General features: G+C 42.1%; 1 protein-coding gene across 1 annotated transcript in view; it reads left to right on the top strand.

The window, feature by feature from the left end:
• The window catches only part of FGD6 (FYVE, RhoGEF and PH domain containing 6), a 103,452-nt gene that overhangs the window by 52,090 nt on the left and 28,793 nt on the right, over positions 1-22,569 (top strand). The window contains exons 6-11 of the mRNA XM_044981189.1: positions 6,171-6,322; positions 9,424-9,580; positions 11,407-11,494; positions 17,353-17,403; positions 20,411-20,469; positions 20,574-20,645. Coding sequence (XP_044837124.1) covers positions 6,171-6,322; positions 9,424-9,580; positions 11,407-11,494; positions 17,353-17,403; positions 20,411-20,469; positions 20,574-20,645 — 579 coding nt within the window. The remainder of the gene's footprint in view (positions 1-6,170; positions 6,323-9,423; positions 9,581-11,406; positions 11,495-17,352; positions 17,404-20,410; positions 20,470-20,573; positions 20,646-22,569) is intronic.

The following is a 22,569-nucleotide window of genomic DNA, read 5'->3' as shown; positions in this document are numbered from 1 at the left end:
TACTATTGTAACCAATGCGCAGTGCATGTTCAATAACAGTGATTTGATAATTCCCAAGAAATCTGAACCTTTTCTCCTCATTTTTTTTGTTTAGCTGTCTGGTTTGTCACCATTTGTAGGTTTAATTTGATTTGCTTCGTATCTCCTATACTACCTCTCTTTCCTCTCTGCAGTAGTTCCTCTGTTGACTTATTAGGGACTGGGCTGACAATCAAGTACACCTCTACCTCGATATAACGCTGTCCTTGGAAGCCAAAAAATCTTACCGCGTTATAGGTGAAACTATGTTATATTGAACTTGCTTTGATCCACCGGAGTGCACAGCCTGGCCCCCCCCGGAGCACTGCTTTACCGCGTTATCTCCAAATTTGCGTTATATCGGGTGGTGTTATATCGAGGTAGCGGTGTATCTTGACTGGCTGTTATTTTGATGATTAAGTGACATGGTCTTATCCAAAGCTCACTGAAGTTAATGATGACCTCAGTGGGCCTTGGATCATCTCAGAGAGAGCACCAAGGTCTCCTGTGCCCAAACACATGCCAGAGTCTTCATATGCTATACCAGTAACTTAAATGGTGCTTTAAACTGACTCTCTACTCCTTTTCCAGTGTCTTGTGAGGAAGGAGCTGCTTCTGCTGATTGTATTATATATAAACAAACTTTCATGCATTGCGCCTTGCAATGGATGAATAAAATTCTTGCTTTGTCCTCTGGCATAAGTTATGTTGTTTTGGGGGAAAAACTCCCTCCAAGGCTGAGCTACAAACAGAGAGACCCAGCATTTACTAGTCTCGTGCTGGCTCATGTATCAGACTCAGTAAGTGTCTGCTCTTGCTAAGTGTGCCAGTTACAAGTACTAAACATGATATATTTTGCCCAAAGCTCTTCAGAATCCCTGTATTTGGGCTGTATTAGTCATTGCAATTCCTTGTATCATTTCAGCGTTAAGCAGTGCCCTAAAGCTGTGGGTCGGGTCATAGGAAGGTTCTGAATGAGTCATGGGTCCAGAGGGGAGGCCTGGGAGTGGGGGTGTTGGAAAGCAAGCCTGCCCTTCACTCACCTCACAGCAGCAGCTCCTGTCCCATGAGGCTGGGCCTGGCTCTGTGCTCCAGGTGTTGCCACCTGGCACACGGGGTCACAACACCATGTGGGTTTTGGCCTGGTCACCCCTCCATCATGATGGCCAGGCAGCCAATGCCTCTTCTCTACAGCAAGTTGGGTTGTGGTGCCAGAGCAGAGGGTGCCGCTGCAGGTGGTCTGTGACCCCCTTGGCAGAGCAAGGAGGAGGCTGTGGAGAGGAAGGAGTCTACTGTATGATTTTTGGTGGTCCCCTCTCCACAGGAATTTTGGCCCTAGGCACGTGCCTAGTTTGCCTATGCATTAATCCAGCCTTGGTTTGTGGTGGTGGTGGGTTTTTTTGTTTTTTGTTTTTAAATGAGTGCTGGGATCTGACAGCAATACCCTGTGTGACAACTTTTTTTTCATACAATACTGTTTTTATGAAGTTTAATACAAAATCAGTCCTACTGTTGCACTATTACAGGATTTAAAGATAGTAAATTAGGGTCACCAGATGTCCCTATTTTATAGGGACAGTCCCGATATTTGGGGCTTTTTCTTATATAGGCGCCTATTATCCCCCACCCCCTGTCCTGATTTTTCACACTTGCTATCTGGTCACTCTACAGCAGGGGTAGACAACCTATGGCACACGTGCCAAAGGTGGCACGCAAGCTGATTTTCAGTGGCCCTCACACTGCCTGGGTCCTAGCCACCGGTCTGGGGGGCTCTGCATTTTAATTTAATTTTAAATGAAGCTTCTTAAACATTTAAAAAACCTTATTTACTTTACATACAACAATACAGTAGTTTAGTTATAAATTATAGACTTATAGAAAGACCTTCTAAAAACATTAAAATGTATTACTGGCACGCAAAACCTTAAATTAGAGTGAATAAATGAAGACTCGGCACAGCACTTCTGAAAGGTTGCCGACCCCTGCTCTATAGTAAATGGTGGTTTCTGTATAATGTATGTATTTATAGTGGTGGGTTGCAAAAAAACCACAAAATTCAGTTGATGGGTCATCTTAGTTAAAAGTTTGGAAAAATTGCCCTAAGGTCAGGAAACCCTGCAGCTGATAGTAAGCTATGTGATACTAGTCTGCACAGATGATGCGTGAAAGAGAATTTCCATATGAATAACGCCATCTGCTCTTTTTTTTTAAACTCTAATACGTTAGTTCCTGACCTTTCCTTTCTAGTCACTGCCCAAAAATCGCCTGCAGTTTTTTGCTACGAACTACCCAATCCCAGCCTTTTGTGACCCATGGAACCATGTGATTGAAGCTTGTGGGGATATTTCTGGGAGATGGTGGCAGGGATGTTTGGGTGGATGAGCCTAGAGAGGGGTGCTGCAGTGATGGAACTGTTAACTGAGAGAGCTGGTATGGATGGCTGTGAGGTTTCCCTCCTCCACCCCAGCAGCACTCGGCTCCAGGGGAAAGTTGTTCTGAGAGGCTATAGGAGCCAAGTGCCTGTAGTTCAGGTTTTCTTCCCTTTGGCTTCCTAGACGTTGACTTAGCTCATATCATATAGAGTTATTCAACTGTTTTTAAGTAAGGTACACTGGTGTTGCAAGATTTTTAAAAATGGTGCAAGTTTCATTGTAAGTGGTGGAAAAGATATTCAGGACCCATGGGTGAAATCCTGGCCCCATTAAAGTCAATGGCAAAACTGTCATTGACTTCAGGGGGGCCAGGTTTTTCACCCTATATGTTCAGTGAGGACCAAATAAACATGATAGCCTGGTTTGTTTGGGAGGTTTTTGTAGTATAGAGAATGTACCACCTTCTAGGATGAGCGATCAGTTTTCCCATTGTAGGTAAATATTGATTGTGCCAAACTATTTATGATATTAAAAAAAGAACGAACAAACAAACAAAACAAACCTGACAGCCCCAGTGTCATTTGGTTGGTTTTCTCCAGGGACTGGCTTACCCTACAAAGTGAGGCTGATGTAAGATGTCTTACTGAGTCAACCTAGTTGTGCATGTGTCTACATTCAAACTTGTCTTCTGCCAGCATAGGCACCTTGTTACGGTGAAACAGTAAAGCCACCTCCCCGAATGGCACTGAGCCATGGTCGACGTACTGTGGTCAATGCAGAACAAGTGTAGACACTGCACAACCTATGTTGACGCTAACAGTCCTCCAGTAGCTGCCCCACTGTGCCCAACAGTGACCACTCTGGGGGTTATGGAGACCGTAAGCCACCCCCCCCAATCCTAAATCCGCCTGCATATGTTCGAAATGGCTGTTTCCTGATTGTCCCACTCGGGGAGCATACCTAACAGCTGTCCTTTGTTGTGTGCAACTGCCCAACCAAGTGCACTGGCTACACATTCTAGATGCACTCCTGTCTAGAGTAGACAGGAGAAATTGAATCTCCTGGGCCTGTCAGGAGACTAACCTGTGCAGGTACAGCTACAGATCAGCTGTAGAAACATTGACAGCTACGAAAAGATTGCACAGAGGATGGATGCAGGTGAAAGAGGACAACCGGGATCAGCAACAGTGACACATGAAAGTGAAGGAACTGCAGCAGGCATACCACAAGACCAGGGGGCCTAACAGTCAGTCTGGTGCTGAGCCACAGACCTGCTGCTTTTACAATGAGCTGCATGCCATCATTGCTGGAGACCCCACCACCATCCTCAGACCAGCGTGGATACCTCGGAGGAATCCATGACAGATACCCCTGCTCTGTACAGTGAGAAGGAGGGACATGTGGCTGGGAATCCAGCCATGAAATGAGCCAGGATCTCTTTGAGACTCCATCACATTCTAGTCCTGCCAGCCAAGCATCGATGACCCTGATCTAGGGGCAGGAACCTTAGGTAAGTGTGTGCATGTATTCACCCTTACAAAGTTTAAACCTGAAAATGGCACCCGACCCAGCCCCATGTTGGCAGGATGCAGATATTTGCTTTCCATTTTCTTCCTAGGAGAAGAGAGAGAGAGAGAAAACAAACAGTGGTAGGGTTATCTGCTTTTCATTCCCCTGTAGGGGTAAGCTGGGGGGAGGGTGGGAGACAGAGGTGAAGCAGCTTGTTTATGTACATAGGGATATCCCTTGTAGCCTCCTGAGAGGAGTTGTTGAGATCTTTCAGGGAGGTACTTCACAATCCTTTCCTGAAGGCTTCTGGAGATGGCTGCCTTATATCTTCCTCCTCTGTAGGACACTGTCCCATTCCACTCTGTGATTACTTTATTGCAGTAAACAGGCTAGTGGCATATGGGACCAGGCGGCTTGGGGATACCCAGCAGCAGCTGTGCTCTGTGCCTTTGTTACCCTCAGGAATGAGAGATCAGCTAAAATCACCACTGCCTGTGGAAAGGAGTGCTGGTATTCAGTGCATTGCCCTGTACCCGAGGGCCGAATTTTAATTTTAATGTATGCAACTGAATAATTCCCTCCTCCTTCCCACCCACCCTCCACCCCTGCCGCTGACAGGTCATAGTCACCATGGCTGTGGCTGGGCAGCAGTGCTGCACAGAGGCATTCCAAACCCGAAGTGTCAATAAGCAGGTCTGATTTAAAATTTTTATAAGAAAGGGGAGTTCTGAAACTTATCATTCGCTTTCTGTTGTGATTATAAATACAATGATACATCTGGCTGTGTTTTCTGTAGCTGCTCCTGCAGCCTTGAGGGGTTCCCCCTCCACACCTGTGGCATGCCTGATCCGAAGGAGGAGAAAGAAGCAGACTAGGGAGAACATGTTCAGGAAGATCCGAAAGCCAGTGCTTCACTGGGATCTAGAACAGAAGGCCTGGAGGGTGAATATAGCAGACAACCTGGAGAAGGAAAGCGCAGAAAGGAGGCCTGCTCCAGGAGGAAAAGGAGAGGGAGATGCACCAGGACATAATAGGGGTTCTCAGCCAGCAAACACAAATGCTGCCAACTTCTTGACCGGGTCCAACGATCCAGGATCACCTTCCTTTGCACTCAGTGAGGAATTCCATTTTCGCAGCTCCTTACCCCAACTCCCTCCAAACTTTCCACATGACATCATGGGCCACAACCCTATTCCCGCCACTCCAGGCCGGGGGACAGTAAGGAAAATCACAGCTTCATATGGTTGGTGTATGTTTGGCAGAAATGGACTGAACTGGACATGAATGTTTTTCTAGCGTTCTAATTTTAAAGTTCTGTTCCATTTATTTTTATAAGTTTGCATTGTGTCATTTTTAACTGCACAATAGTCTTTGCACTGTTTTTCTTATGCAATAAATTTTTATTTTTTGGAAATAATTTAATCTTTATTACTTAATAACGTATACTGCAGAATGCCTAGTGCTACTGAAAGCAGCATTAATTGTAATTGAACAGGCATTTCAGCATCACCAATGGTAATCTGCTGGTCAGGAAAGATTGTCCCTGCTTGCAGCTTTCTGAACAGGCCTGTGTTCTGATGCAAGTGTCATGCACCTTCCCTGACCAGCCCACATTGATATCAGTGAAGTGTCCTCAGTGATTCACCAACACTTGCACAACCGTGGAAAAGTAGCCATTTCTGTGGATGTATTCTGGCACCAGCCCACCTTCCTACAAATGGGGATATGCATGCTGTCTGTTGCCCCACCACAGTTCGGGAACCCCATTGCTGCAAATCCATCCACTGTTTCCTGCGCGTTGCTGAGAGTCACAGTCCTGTGTAGCAGGAAACAATGTTCCCATACACTTGCATGACGATGGCCCCCACTGTAGATTTTCCAACTTCAAAATGATTTCCCACTGACCAATAGGCAGTCTGGCATTGCAAGCTTCCACAGTGTGATCGCCACTTGCTTCTCAACAGTCAATGCAGCTCTTGTTCTGATGTCTGTGCACTGGAGGGCTAGTTCAAACTCAGCACATGGAGCCAGGAATGTGACTTTTTGCATCCAAAAGTTCTGCAGGCACTGGGAATAACTCCCCTTGTAGATAGGCCCTGTGTTAAAGCCACACAGTAACATAAAACAGATGGTACCATCTCGCCTTCTGTAACAGGTAACACTCTGCAGCATTTCTGCAAGGGAAATACTGTCATATGTATTGTTGCTGAAGGCCAGTTTCTCAGTAAGGTGTTTTTTTTGTTTTGTTTTGTTTTCTCTGTACTCCAACAGGATTTCCGGGATGCAGTGGCACATGCTTCCAGGCAGCTAGGAAAGCCAGTGATTGAGGATAGGATCCTGAATCAGATCCTGTACTACCTACCTCAGCTGTATGAACTTAATCGGGACCTCCTCAGAGAATTAGAAGAGAGACTGTCTCACTGGTAATGATCAATTAGAATGCAATTTTTTTCCACGGTTTTAATATTTAACTGTGAAGTGAAGTGAATTTTACTGTAAGAAGAAATTTACTCTATAGTAATCTGTGCTTTTTAGACTCGAGCTGACTTCTGAGCCTAAGGACCAAATTTTCAAATGAGGGCACCTTAACTGGGCATCCAAATTCCACATTTAGATGCTTGAATTGACATTTGGGTGCATTAATTGGACATATCCATGTATTTGAGCAACCGGATTTTGGACCAAAGCTAAATTCTTCAAAAATAGAAGCCTAAAGTTAAGTTTTAAGAAACGGGGAAAAAAGTGACCCGAGTAACTATAGGCCTGTTAGCTTGACATCTATAGTATGCAAGGTCTTGGAAAAAAATTTGAAGGAGAAAGTAGTTACGGACATTGAGGTCAATGGTAATTGGGACAAAATACAACATGGTTTTACAAAAGGTAGATTGTGCCAAACCAACCTGATCACCTTCTTTGAGAAGGTAACAGATTTTTTAGACAAAGGAAATGCAGTGGATCTAATTTACCTTGATTTCAATAAGGCATTTGATACGGCTCTACATGGGGAATTATTAGTTAAATTGGAAAAGATGGGGATCAATATGAAAATTGAAAGGTTGATAAGGAACTGGTTAAAGGGGAGACTACAATGGGTCATACTGAAAGGTGAACTGTCAGGCTGGAAGGCGGTTACTAATGGTGTTCCTCAGGGATCGGTTTTGGGACCAATCTTATTTAATCTTTTTATTACTGACCTTGGCACAAAAAGTTGGAAGGTGCTAATAAAGTTTGCAGATGACACAAAGCTGGGAGGTATTGCTAACACAGAGAAGGACTGGGATATCCTAGAGGAAGATCTGGATGACCTTGTAAACTGGAGTAATAGTAATAGGATGAAATTTAAAAGTGAAAAGCGCAAGGTCATGCATTTAGGGATTAATAACAAGAATTTTGGTTATAAATTAGGGACGCATCAGTTGGAAGTAACAGAGGAGGAGAAGGACCTTGGAGTATTGGTTGATCACAGGATGACTATGAGCCGCCAATGTGATATGGCTGTTAAAAAGGCTAATGCGCTTTTGGGATGCATCAGGCGAGGTATTTCCAGTAAAGATAAGGAGGTCTTAGTACCGTTATACAAGGCACGGGTGAGACCTCATCTGGAATACTGTGTGCAGTTCTGGTCTCCCATGTTTAAGAAGGATGAATTCAAACTGGAACAGGTACAGAGAAGGGCTACTAGGATGATCCGAGGAATGGAAAACCTGTTTTATGAAAGGAGACTCAAAGAGTTGGACTTGTTTAGCCTAAGCAAAAGAAGGCTGAGGGGGGATATGATGGCTCTTTATAAATATATCAGAGGGATAAATATCAGGGAGAGAGAGGAATTATTTAAGCTTAGTACCAACGTGGACACAAGAACAAATGGATATAAACTGGACACTAGGAAGTTTAGACTTGAAATTAGACAAAGGTTTCTAACCATTAGAGGAGTGAAGTTCTGGAACAGCCTTCCAAGGGGAGCAGTGGGGGGCAAAAGACATATCTGGCTTCAAGACTAAGCTTGATAAGTTTATGGAGGGGATGGTATGATGGGATAGCCTAATTTTGGCAATTAATTGATCTTTGATTATTAGCAGGTAAATATGCCCAATGGTCTGTGATGGGATGTTAGATGGAGTGGGATCTGAGTAACTACAGAGAATTTTCCTGGGTGTCTGGCTGGTGAGTCTTGCTCACATGCTCAGGGTTTAACTGATCGCCATATTTGGGGTCGGGAAGGAATTTCCCTCCAGGGAAGATTGGCAGAGGCCCTGGAGGTTTTTCGCCTTCTTCTGCAGCATGGGGCACGGGTCACTTGCTGGAGGATTCTCTGCACCTTGAGGTCTTTAAACCACGATTTGAGGACTTCAGTAACTCAAGACATAGGTTAGGGGTGTGTTACAGGAGTGGGTGGGTGAGATTCTGTGGCCTGCATTGTGCAGGAGGTCAGACTAGATGATCATAATGATCCCTTCTGACCTTGAGTCTGAGTCGTCGTGAATCTGCATTTGGGCATTGAGGTAAGCGGCACTTTCAAAAAATCAGGCGAAACGTTCACACTTCCATTGGCCTCAATCTGGTGCCTAAATATGAATCCAGGAGCTTAAGTTTAGGTTCCTATTTTTGAACATTTTGGCCATCGGCACATGACTAAATTGTGAGTGTTTGAAAATTGAGTTCCCTATTTCACTCTACAGGATGAGATGCCAGCACATGAATGCTTATCTCATTTGGAGAGGAGAAGCTAAGAATTTAACAACAAGAACAGAATTAACGTACACTTTTTGGTTTCCCCAGCGAGATAAGCACTAGCTCAGTGGTGGGCAACCTGTGGTCCGTCGGGGTAATCCTCTGATGAGTCGCCAGACAGTTTGTTTACATTTGGACGGCCGCCTGCAGCTCCCAGTGGCCGTGGTTCGCCGTTCACCGACAGTAGCAGCTCGGAAAGCAGCGTGGGCCACAGGCAGGGCCGGCGCTTCCATTAGGCGACCCTAGGCAGTTGCCTAGAGCGCCAGGATTCGGGGGGCAGCATTTTGTGCACTCCCCCGGGGTGCACGGGAGCTTCCAGTTCCGCTCCTGTCGTGCCGCCAAAGAAGAACCTTCTGCCGACGTGCCGCGGAAAACAGCTCAATGACTGCCGCTGTCGCCTGCGGCATTTCGGCGGAGGGGCCTTCTTCGGTGGCGCGATGAGAATGGAACCGGAAGCTCCCGCGCGGCCCGTGGGAAGCACACAAAATGCCGCCCCCCGAATTCTGCCTATGGTGCTAGAAACTCTGGCGCCGCTCCTGTCCACAGGGAAGAGCTGGGATCTGTGGGCGGCTGTGCAAATGTAAACAAACTGGCAGCCCGCCAGCAGATTACCCTGATGGACTGCCCACGGGCCGCAGGTTTCCCACCGCTGCACAAGCTGTTTATTTAATAAGCCTTCTTTTTAATCCAGTACTGAGCTCCAAAAGAGAATATCAGCTCTGCGGGTTTCTAAATCATAGGTTTATTTTTTTATAGCTATGTGCTGTTTTAATTACTTTATTCTCTTTTTCAGGATTGATTATCAAAGACTCGCTGATATATTTGTGAAAAAAGGACCCTACTTAAAGATGTATTCAACTTACATCAAAGAATTTGATAAGAATGTTGCGCTGCTAGATGAACAATGCAAGAAGAACCCTAGTTTTGCTGCTGTAGTTAAAGATTTTGAGGTATCTTCTTTTTTGCAAGAGAGATCTTAATTTCTGGTTTCTTAACTTAATGGCTAGTGGTTTTGGGTGTCCAATTTGAGACACATTAAAGGGACTTGATTTTCAGAAGGCTCAGCACTTTCTAATAATAAGGCCTCTTTCGTGTGGTTTAAGATGGACAGCCAAAATAATTAGTCGCTTCTAAAAGTATAAGAGTCTGGGTCAAATTGTGCACTGACTTCTACCATTGTAAACTCATTGATTTGATTGGGGTTGCAGTGTAAAAATTAGGGCAGAATGTATTCCTTCGCATCCTGTGTTTGGTTTGGAATGGAAACCTGGGAAAGTGAATTTCTTGAGCTGCGAACCTGAAAATAAAGCAAACCAATTCCTCTTCCAAAATGCCCTCTAACCGAGCACGTGCAATAATCATGCAAGAGCCAAGTACCCCTGCCGGCCTCTCACTTTATCCCCTTGAAAACAGATCAGAGAAGAGGTGTGAACTTTAAACATGCAATCCTGAATAAACATCACTGAGCGCTTGTGAGGATTAGTCGTTATTTTGACAGAGATTAATTCACTAGTGAATGAATTGTTGAGACCGACACAGTAAGCAACTACTGAGCTTAGTACTGTGCTACTTCCTTTCCAGTACTAAAGTCATAACTTAGGGCATGTCTACACTTACCTCCAGAGCGATTGATCCAGCAGGTGTCGACTTATCACGTCTAGTGAAGACACAATAAATTAACCGCCGAGGGCTCTTCTGTTGACTCCGATACTCCACCGGAGTGAGAGGCGCAAGCGGAGTCAACGGGGGAGCATCAGCAGTTGACTTACTGCAGTAAAGACACTGTGGTGAATAGGTCTAAGTACATCGACTTCAGCTATGTTATTCGCGTAGCTGAAGTTGTGTAACTTAGATCGATTTCCCCCCTTCCCCGAGTGTAGACCAGGCCTCAGCCATAGCTATCTTCTGGTCACAGAGGGCCTATTTCTCACCAATCCCCGATGTGTTGAGTGTGTATATGGCTAGATAAGCTACTTGCAGCAGGGAGAAGGAGGCTAAAGTGAGAAGGAGGAGAGAGCACAGGGATGTAGGAGAGAGAAAAACAAGACAACAGTTAGCAAAGAAAGAGATAAAACCTATCCCTGTTAGTGAAGGTGCTTCTTGTCAGTGTTGCTTGTGTACAAGTAGCATTACCTCAAAATAAATGATTTTCAGGCGTTTTGAGCTGAAAGAAGTGACGGGAGGGCCAGCCCATGGTAATTAAAACATGTTGGAGAATGACCCTTTAAAAAGGGTTATCGCTCTGTTGTGTCTTTGGGCTCTGTACCACTTAGAGACTTCTGTAATGAACGCTGCAGCCTTCACTACAGTTCTGTCTGATTGATAAGAATTGCAATTCCAAATGAGCATGCCACCAGGTTACTTTCACTGCTAGCTGACAAGTTTCCCTTATTTCGAGGGAGATTCATAAAATTGTTTTCTTAGAACGAAGGCAGATATTTTGATTTTGCATAGAATTCCAGTGTTTACCTGTTAGGTATCTTCCTAACTTGTGAGACAAACTATTTGTGTGTGTGCGCTTCTGTGTGGAGGAATGACCAGATCTGGCTACTAGCAATACTATAGCAAGTGGGCTTACAGATAAATGTTACTTGTGGCATAGCTGAGGTCTGACTTAGGCAGTTCAGATTTATATGTACTTCTGTGGAGTTAACAGAATGCATGTTTTTTCAGCACACAAGAAAAAGTCAATTGTTTAGAGGCACAACTTCTTTGGGTAGCAGAGGATTGACTATTAGAGGACGGTGGATATTTATTTTGGGTGTTTGTCTTTCAGATGAGTCCTCGCTGTGCTAGTCTGGCACTCAAGCACTATCTCCTCAAGCCAGTTCAGAGGATTCCCCAGTACAGGCTGCTTTTGACAGGTACTGACAAGCTGTTCACAAGTTTAAAAGCCAGTCCTCACAAGTCCCAGGAAATTGGCATTTAGGCCATCACAACACTGCAAAGGATATTTACTTGATTACAGATGTATGAAACTCTCTTAAAATGTGCTGTGCAGCTAGAAGTTCTACTCAGTAATATTGGCAGTCATAAAATACACAGGAAAAATGCGGTTGTTCCCAGCCACATGATACATTTTCTGGTAGATAAATTCAGCAGTAGTCACAAACATCAAACCTTGTTATGGTTTGCTCTGTTTCCACAGCTGTGGAATCCAATCATGTCATCAGGAGCAGGGAAGAGATTTGATTTCAAAGATGGTAGATGGGGGTGGGTGGGAAGAGGTCCTGACAATTGAAAATAAAAACATTTTTCTTTTAATATAAATTCTAAGCCGAGTACTAAATCCTCTAGGCCTGGCTGCTTTTTTTTTCCTGAAATTAGCCATGATTTTAAAGAAAATGTTTTGCCTCCACTGAAATCTTGTCTTTCTCAAAATGTAACCTAATTCTTGTTAACAAAAATTATAGGGTTTAAGTTCTGTTGCTTGGTTTATAAAGTTGTGTTTTAAGAATGTAGGGAACATGCATTATAAAGGACAGTGTCAAGGATTTAGAATCCTCTAGAGTTCTTAAATATTTAGGTTTTCGTTTTTTTCATGCTACTGTCCCTTGCTGAGAAATTTAAAAATAGTATCTGTATATGTAGTAACTACAAAAATAAAATGCTCCATGACCCTTTTCTGGCTCTGCAGCAGCTAACCAAGAAATGCCATTTCTCCTGCAGTAGTTAGATCAGTGATGCTGCTGCATAATACAGATTGTTTATTACATTACAGCCACAACATTTTGATTAAAACTAATTTCTTTATTTTCAGTTGCATTAAAATCAAAGAGGGAAGGCAGGGAAAACCCTATGCAAATAGGTTATTTGTAAGTGGGAAGTGTTTACATCTCGTACAATACAAGAAAAAGTAAAAGCTTATAAAAAGATATCTGATCATTTTATTTTAAAAGGATGCTAACTTTGGACATGGCAGGGGGACTGCTATTCATTCCAAATTCAGTGGTGGGGGTCTCGATTTCTAAAAGAGATCAAAGACATTCTTAAAAGGGGTGGAACCCCAAAAGGTAGGGAGGAGGATGGACCTTGTTCATAAATGCAGTTGTGACCAGAGATCCCATTGCTCAAAGGCTTTAAAATCCTCATTATTGTTGGTTCTAAATGCAGGAGATGAGGGAGGGAGTTAGTTCACAGAAAACGCTGGTCTTGTAAATCCTCTTCTACCTGTCTGATATCATAGGGCCCCAGTCATGCAATTGGATCTGTGCAGGCAGATCTTGTGCCCATGTAGAGCCTTGTTGCTCCTGTGCAGGAGTAAGTGGCTACCAGCATGCATCAGATTGCAAGATCAGGGTCTTGGTTTCTAAACAGAATTTTTCTCTGTTCCATGGGAGGGATGAAGAGCTTAAAGATCAGACTCTCATCTATGCTGATTATTTTTTAATAATAGTTCTTGGAAGGAACAGTAAAATAACTTCAAAGGGAGAGCTATACTTCCCTTGATATTGCTCAGTCTGCAATATCAATCCACATTGCATTATATTTGCCTTGGCCATAAAATGAGATTATTTGCCCCTCCTCCATGTGTAGCTAGATGGTCTGTCTACTCTGTCAGTTTAAAGCACCTCTGCTTAATACTGGGTGGTCTCCATGAAAATCCTGCACTGCTGGGACTTTAGAACACAAAGAAGGTACTTGGACCCAGCATCAGAATAGGCTGGGCAGCATGAGTGAAACAAGAATGCAGGTAATTTTAAATGATAAAGTTGCTGCATTCAAAGCCAGTGGCAAAATTCCCTATTCTGTAGATGCATCAGGAAATAAAGTTGGCAAATTGTGGCAGGGAGAGGAAAAAAATAATCAGTGAAATGCAGCTGCTGGGCCTCTTGGTGTTGACAGCTGGTTTTCCTTTTCGACGTTATCTAAGTGCTCTGTGTCAATAGGCTAGAATTGTTTTTGTGATACACTTCCACTTTCCTGTTTCCATGTACCTTTGCAGTACCAGCAATTTACAAGATTATTGCTGCTTCTTCATACTGTTACTCCTGTTACTGTCAATGTCAGAGGCAGATGGGCTCATAAATCTGCAAAAGAGAGGAGCATCTCAGCGGTATTCCTGTTCAATTATATGGTTCCTCCATTTATTCACGTGGGCTTTCACTTCTCCACATACTAATTGTTTGATTCTTACATAACAAGCATTAAAAGGGTTACTGTAAGGGATAGTTAGAAGCCTCTGCTGTCTAGTAAGAAAATAAAGGAGCGAAATTCTTCCCTGCTGTCCTCTTCCCAAATCCCTGTATCACTCAAGGAGGCTGTGCAATATTCATGTGCTCCATGCTGTTCTGGGATGAGCCCTCTTCCTTCTTATGATCTCTCCATTCATTTTCTCAACCTTTCCTTTCCTTTCTCTCTTCCTCTTTCCTTGCTGATTCTGTCTCAGTTCACTGCACATCCTCACCCTCCATTTCTGTGTTTTACTGGGTTGTCTTTGTACTATGGCCTGCTGCTGTATCTGTAGGTATTCATTGTCCATCTCTCAATTGTCCATCATACCAAGGGATAGCCATCACTGTAGACTCAAATGTCTCCTGCACAAACCTGCTGCTTATCTCACTTAAACCCACATCATGTGAGAAACCTAGAATAAATATATTTTTTCTGTTTGTATATTAGGACCTTGGCAAGTTGAGAGCTAAAAAAGTAGATTTCAGTGATTATATTTATGCTTCCTTTAGTCTGTCTCAAGTCAGGCAATAGGAAGGAAGAAGAAAATTAGACCATATCTCTCATCCTTCCCCTCTTAGAAATTCCACTTACAATAAATAGTTCATCTCTGGTTGCTATATTTTGTTCTAAGTATATTGTATATCTTCTGTAAATAATGCTTGATTTTGACTTATTCAGTTTTTTTGTTTAAATAGTGATCACCAATATTTTTGTTTTTAAACTAAGAGATTTAGTCTCATTGATCGGGTTTTGTTCATATAGTTGTTTGATCTTGTTAAGCATGTTTGTACTAAATTATAGTGTTTTAGCAAAATATAATGGTATCCATTTCTATAAAAACCCTTCTGTGTAATAGTCTGATGGCATTAACTACAGAAAGGTTGTTGTAAGCACAGAATTTCCAGTGTGTATTCATGGAAAATGAGAGATTAGAAACATCTGTTCAAAATCTACTTTGAAGCTATAGGTTTTAGCCACGAACAGAGGCTACTAGCCAGATGTGCAAAGGAGTGTTAAGTTCAAAATTACATAAATATTATTTCAGCATTTAGCAGCTGCAAATTTAATTGGATACTCCATAGAGTCCTAACATAAGAGCCACACTCTACTTTTGACTGCAGAGTTTCAAATAAATAAATGTTATGCTGAAACTTGTCTTTAGTCTCTCTGTTCTCTCTGGCACTTTTAGTTCTCTGGCACTTGTAATTCTAGTTTTGTCCGTGAATAAATGTACCTGTCAAAAGAATTGCACCATATAAAATGTTGTTCATTTATTTATCTTGGACAAAGCTTTAGAGTATGCCATAAAGCATGTATGTGCCAAGAAATATTCAGTTCCTTATTTGGGTCCCTATTACACTGGGAATTTAAGATCACTTTGGGGTCTTAAATTTATGTTGCCATTCGCAATGGATAGTTTTCTTAGGGTGCCATCGTAACACAATGGTCAGTGTGCATTGTGTCCCCTAATGTACCTGCTCCACAGAAGATGCAAGTTTGTTACCTGCAAGTTACAAAGCCTGGCTCTTTAGTAAAAACTCATCCCGAGTTCAGTCCCTGGTGATGGAAACCCACACCATATTTCAACTCTGATTTGTTATTTTGGGTTATAGCAGTGCACAAAATATGCACAACGTGTATAGGAAAACACAGTTCCTGCCCTGGAGAGCTCAGTCTATGAAGATGAGCACTATGCAAAGGTTGGGAGAGAGGGATAAAACATGTAACTAACTTTTAAAAATAAATGACAGCTATCCCATAGGGCTTCTAGCCATTCTTAGGCCTTGTCTGTGCAGTAGCTTGCTCTAGGTTAGCTAAAGGTGTGTGCATTTTTCAACCAGTTTGGTTAAACTGGTTTAAACAACTATGTGGATATTTTAAATTGGTTTAAAATGACATTATTTTATCATAAGTTGATTCCTTACTGACGTAAGCTAAATCGGTTTTAAAAATGGCTTTTTAACGTGTGTCAGTAAGGAATCAACTTCAGATAAATTGGTTTAAAAATGGTTGATATCAATTTAAAATGTTCATATAGGGGTTTTCAACCGTTTAACCAAATTAATTTAAAAATACAAGACTTGGTTAACTATTTTGTGTAGCCATCACAGCAAAAATCTCTAGGGATATATAAAGGACAAAGGAAATAACTTTTGTTTTTGTTGTGGGAGAGAGTTTAGTGTCGAAGAGACAAGTACTAAAAAACCCAAACATTGGCTGGTGCCCACTAATGATCAGACAGAATGTCAGGTGCAGCAAAAAATGGTGGTCTTCCTCTGATCCGGCTGGATCAATCATTTCTCTTTCCCTCCCTCTACAGTAGAATGTACGTACTACTCTCCTTCTCCCCACCCTCACCTGACCTTTTATGCCTTACTTTTCACTAGATCCTCCACAAAACTTTCATGTCAGAATGCAGATATGTTCACTAATTAAAAATATATATATATATAGAGAGAGAGAGCAATATTTATTATAATTTATATATAAAAGATTGTATATGTTCCTGAAAGTTTCTGATTGCATCTCTTCTGCACATTAACCACTTTAGACCTTTAGGATGTATAGAACAGATGCCTGCTGCAAATGTGACACATGCAGTGCTTTTGGTGGTACATTATACTTTCTGATTAAATATTGTAGGAAATGGCGTCTCCAGGGGAATATGTTTGGTTTTCCCAATTTGTGTGGCGTTTAAGGTTAGTTTTAGTGGTCTTGTAAGTAATGATCGAAAACCTCAACGCAAGAAATATTTTGTGGATCAGGTGTGCCATCTAGTGGGCAAAGACTAGATTTATCATTGATCACAATCAAGCTATAACACACATCAACATTTGATAGTTTATTTTATTTGTATTTTTCCTTTATTGGAACAAAAATTCTTCCACATAATAAAACAATCAGAACATTCTTTTGCCAAATACTGATTATTTATTACAATCAGGTTAGGTACTAACACAAAACACCGTAACGTGTAATCTTCAAAATCTGTCATGATCTGTATAAAATTGAACACAAATAAGTACACGTAGTATAGCTTTGTATAGGTGCCTGTTGTCACACTGAATAATTAATGGATAACTGCTGCTCATTGATTTGTTCTGAAATATAACAACTATACAAATTATATCATTTGCCTGAAGACACTGAAAGTTCTGAAATATAACAACTATACAAATTATATCATTTGCCTGAAGACACTGCTTCTGTAAACTCTCTTCCTGAGCAAAATAGAGCAACACATTTTTTTACTTATTTCACTGCTCATCATTGCTTTTTTTATCTAAAACATTCAATGTAAATATTGTGTGGTGCACAGATATTGTGTAACGGTGCTGCTGTTGAGATTACATTTTCTGTTACACTCCAAAAACAAGTATTTTAGTAATATTTCAGCTGAGTTTTTTAAATCCATTAGGGGCTGTAACTTATTGCACGTGTCTACCCAAAAGTACATTTTTTCCAGCAATTTTTATGCTTTTATTCCTTTTTATAACATTGGTTCTTTCCCAACATATTTCTGTAATATTTTTTCTTTATTATGCAGATTATTTAAAGAATCTTTTAGAAGACTCAGCAGACTATAGGGATACTCAAGGTAAATGTATTTCTTTAGATTAAATAAAGAGAAGGCTTGTTAAAGATGAAGAATGAGAATATTTCTAAACTTTAACTTTAGATGCATGTAATGTAGTGAACCAGTAAACGTATTTTTATTGTTTTATGTTACTATGAAAAGTGACGTTGAAGGGTTCTGTTTTTTCCCCCCAAAAAAGGGTGTTCGAAGTTTACAAATAAAAACAGCTGTCCCTGTAAAAATTAATTCAGGAACTGAAATTCAAGCTCTAGTTCTTTCCTCCTTGAGCACGCATCATCACCAGGTTTGGCTCCGCAGTGCTAGTAGAACTAAAAAGGGTCTATTTTTATGGTTTAAGCAAGCAAATAATGACTCTGAATACACAAAGGGAGCAGTATGGGGTTGGGTGGGGCAAGTAGGTACAGATTGTTTCACATCTTCATTTTTTCAGTGATCGCTGAGCCAATAACTTTTGTGTGTTGATAATGGATATGGATAAACTACCGCTAATGCAACACCAGACATTTGAAATCTAGTCCATTTAAAAAAATTAGTTATAAGTAGTGTCAGGTCTGTACGTGCTCTTGAGTCTCCTCTCCCAAACTTGTGTGCTTCCAGCAATCACATTTCCTGGTATTCTAAAATGTTTTTCTCTCCTTTGTTGCTGTGTCAAGACAACTAGGGAAACTTAACTGTAGCTATACAGGGGAAACAATGAAAACTGTGAAATGTATGAAGATGACAAACTGTAAATCTAGACATGAAAAAATCCTCTAATCTTTCATTTTTAGTAATCTAGGTGTTGCTTGTGACAACAGTAGGTTAAAAAACGAGTCAGAATGTAATAGTAAAGTTGGCTATGTCTCTTTAACTGCGTAAATAAAGACCTATATGGGTTAGGTGTCTCAAAGCTATATCTGCAGGTCACTTCAGGGCCCTTCAGGGCCCTCCTTATAGGTAGTGCAACATTAGAAAGTGAGAGGAGCCTTCTTTCCAAAAACAGTTTTCATACCATTTCCTATACCTGTTTACTTCCTGTAATATTTACTCTTGAGTATAGTTATTAGACTTTCAAAATCTTAAGGTTTGTTTTGGAATCACGATACTATAAAAGATAATGACAGGTTTCAGAGTAGCAGCCGCATTAGTCTGTATCTGCAAAAAGAACAGGACCTTAAATCTTCCCCAATGAATCCCAGCCAATTTACTGTAAGATTCATCAGTCTTAATTTTTCTTGAAGTCAATGAATGAATACTTTTGCATGGATTTGTTTTAATAACAAATCTCTGAAGGAGGTTTTAAGAAATGTTCAGCCACCTGTATCTTATTTGGAGCTAATTCAGTCCAGCTTTCCTTGGACAGAAAATTCCTGTGGCTCAGCTTCAGCACGTGCAGCTGACTCTCTGAGAGGCCCTAGGTTTAAAGACATCCCGATCTTTGTATTATTATGTTTATTGGGCATGTTCGGTATTTCCATGCCTTTTGATTATTTGGAAGCTGTATTTGTTTCCTATGTGAAAGAAACTTAAAACAAAACCCCAAACTGCTCCTTACATCAGTCTAAGCAGGAGCTCCTAGTTCATGCTTCCACTTAATTCCCAGATCAGGCCTTAAACACCTCTATACCTTTTGAAGTTTGGCCATTATATGTTTTAACCTATTTTCCCTCTCGCTAAGAATTGAACAGTTATAGATGTATATGTCCAGGAACTCAAGTGCTACACTGATGAGACCTGTGTAAATACCAGGATAGAAAGAAAAAAGTGTTTTGGTTTTAGTGGCCTAGTGATAATATTGCTGGACGTCTCTAAACCTATGAAAGTTCCATTATTTGGGATGCTTAATTGCATTCAAATGGTTCAGAGGGTGATCTGTATCTTAGAGAGAGTCTCTCACCACATAGTTGTTTGTGCTAACTTTCAGTAAAGTGGGTTTATCTATTTTCTCCAGTTAAATGAATTGCAGATTTGAATTCTGTATGAAATACTGCTGCTCTGTGCAGTAATTCACATGTTCCCTTCACCCTACTGCAGTATTTCAAAACACTTCTTTCCATTATGTTGGGTTTTTTAATTGAATTCAGAGATACCAAACTGCCTCCCATCTTGGGTAACTTTTCCCTTTTAGAGATTTTACATTTTCAATACCACATGAGTACAAAACATTTGACACTTAAAAATAAATGTTTGGGATTTGAAACTTGAAAATAAGCTTAGTCAGCAATAAACCCAAAGACAGAAAATTGAAAATGCAATGATCAGGGGCGGCTCTAGCCATTTCGCTGCCCCAAGCACGGCGGCACACCATGGGGGGGGCGCTCTGCCGGTCGCCGGTCCCGCGGCTCCAGTGGACCTCTCGCAGACATGCCTGTGGATGCTCCACCGAAGCTGCGCGACCGGCGGACCCTCCGCAGGAACGCCTGCGGGAGGTCCGCCGGAGCTGCCTGCCGCCCTCCCGGCGACCGGCAGAGCGCCCCCCGCAGCATGCCGCCCCAAGCACGCGCTTGGCATGCTGGGGCCTGGAGCCGCCCCTGGCAATGATAGTGTCACTGGAAATCCTTTGAATTCTGTGACCAACGTTTCAGGAAAACGTGTGCAATGGAAAAAGATGGTGATTGGCTGAGTACCTTTGCTGAGTTTACATTGGGACTTAATCCTGCTCACATCATACAGTCACTTATACAAGCAGCCATCTTGAAGTAAAAGGGACTAGTTGTGTGAGTAAGGCAAGCTGGGTGTGAGCTTAATTTTGTTGGCAAAATGAGTGTCGTTATTTCAGTTAACTTTAAGAAGTTTGGTGGCTATCATGGCACAAAAACGCTGCCACAATGGATGGTGGTTTGCAAGGACACAGCTTTTAAGACCTAGTCTAGAGACCACTGAAGTCAACAGAAAGACTCCCACTGACTTCTGTGGGCTTTGGGTCACACTCTTGAGCCCCTTAGCACCAGCTGAATTGGGCGACATGTTTGGATCACTGAACCACTGGCTAGACTGGATAACTAAATTCTGTTCCTTCACACTTTAGGTGCTCTGGCTGTTGTCATAGAAGTAGCCAACCATGCCAATGATATCATGAAACAAGGAGTAAGTATCCTAATTGTGGAAGTTGATGTCTCTTAAAACTGTCTAATGCATTTTCATTAAATTGAAGGGCAATTATCTTTTTTTGTTTTTTTTTCCCCTCAAAGGATAACTTTCAGAAGCTTATGCAGATTCAATACAGTTTAAATGGGCATCATGAGATTGTTCAACCAGGAAGGGTAAGTTCTGCAAAAAGGCATTCAGCATATAGCAGCAAGGAAACTGCAGACTAAAGTGATACTAGACATATATAATTACTGTTAAAGCAGTGAGAACTGTGCATTTCTTGTCTCCCATGTTTAAGAAAGATGTATTCAAACTGGAACAGGTGCAGAGAAAGGCTACTAGGATGATCAGAGGAATGCAAAACCTACCTTATGAGAGGAGACTCAGAGTTGGGCTTGTTTAGCTTAAGAAGGCTGAAGGGAGAGATGATTGCTGTCTCTAAACACAACAGAGGGATAAATACCAGGAAAGGAGAGGAGTTATAAGTTAAGCGCCAATATGGACACAAGAACAAATGGATATAAACTGGTCATCAACAAGTATAGGCTTCAAATTAGAATAAGGTTTCTAACCATCAGAGGAGTGAAGTTCTGAAACAGCCTTCCAAGGGGAGTGGGGGGAGCAGGGGGAAAAACCCTAACTAACTTCAAGACTGAGCTTGATAAGTTTACAGAGGGGATGGTTTGATGAGACTGGCTACAAGGCATGTAGCCAATCTGCAACTGCTGGCATCAAATATCTCTAAAGGCCAGAGATGGGACACTAGATGGGGAGGCCTCTGAATTACTGTAGAGAATTCTTTCCCAGGTGTCTGGCTGGGTCTTGCCTGCATGCTCAGGGTCTAACCATAGGCGCTGACTTCCCTTCTGTCCGGTGGGTGCTTGACCTTGGCTCCGCCCCTGCACCACCCTCGCCCCATCCCCATTCCACCCCTTCCCCAAACTCCCTGCACCGCCTTTTCCCGCCCCCATTTCATCCCCTTCCTCCAAGTCCCCGCCCCTGCCCTACCTCTTCTCCGCCTCCTCCCCTGAGCCTCCTCCCCATCCCCACTCCTCCCCCCATTTCAGGAAAGATGTGGACAAATTGGAGAAAGTCCAGAGAAGAGCAACAAAAAACATGAAAACATGATGCAGGAGGGAAGATTAGTCTGGAGATGAAAAGACTGCGGGGGGGAGGGGAGGCATGGTAACAGTTTTCAAGTACGTGAAAGGTTGTTATAAAGAAGAGGGTGATAAATTGTTCTACTTAACCACTGAGGATAGGACAAGAAGCAATGGGCTTAAATTGCAGCAAGGGAGGTTTAGGTTGGACATTTAAGAAAAACTTCCTAACTGTCAGGGTGGTTAAGCACTGGAATAAATTGCCTAGGGAGGTCATGGAATCTCCATCATTGGAGATTTTTAAGAGCAGGTTAGACAAACACCTGTCAGGGATGGTCTATTCTAGATAATACTTAGTCCTGCCTTGAGTGCAGGGGACTGGACTAGAAGACCTCTTGAGGTCCCTTCCAGTCCTCCGATTCTATCATTCTGTGTATTTTGTTCACAGCTATACTGCAGGCTTTGCCACCACATTGTTGCAATTTCAATTGGAACATGAGAAGTCAGAGGAAAGACTTAAAAATAAGTTAGAGCAAACTCCATCCTCCAGTGCAAGTACACAATCGCTGTGGAGTTCTTTGGGGTCAGCTCCTCTCGAGTGCAGGATTGAGCCCTTTGTCCCAGTTACATTTTAATAGGAGAAGCTTGGTAATTACCATGTAATCCCTTAGGGCTTTTTCTTATTCGAGATTTTAATTGATTCATAATGTGACTTGTACACCACTAAACAAGTGAGATGCAGATGTAAGGACCCATCTTTATTCTCTCAATCACCCTGCTCTGAGTAGTCCCACTGATCTCAGTGAAACTACTCACATGAGTGAAGTTACTTGTTCTGATGTTTGCGGAATTGTGTCCATAAGCTGCAATTGTGGGAGCAGTGTTGCTCAGCCTCTGGAAAAGGTCTGAGCAGCTCCATATGTGATAGGTTAGCAATTTTATATGATTTAAACATGGAGTCCACATCTTTTGGATGCTGCATGTTATCTGCAATTAA

The sequence above is a fragment of the Mauremys mutica genome, chromosome 1 (assembly GCF_020497125.1).
Source record: "Mauremys mutica isolate MM-2020 ecotype Southern chromosome 1, ASM2049712v1, whole genome shotgun sequence".
Taxonomy (NCBI): Eukaryota; Metazoa; Chordata; order Testudines; family Geoemydidae; genus Mauremys; species Mauremys mutica.
This window is presented reverse-complemented; position numbering and strand designations above follow the sequence as displayed.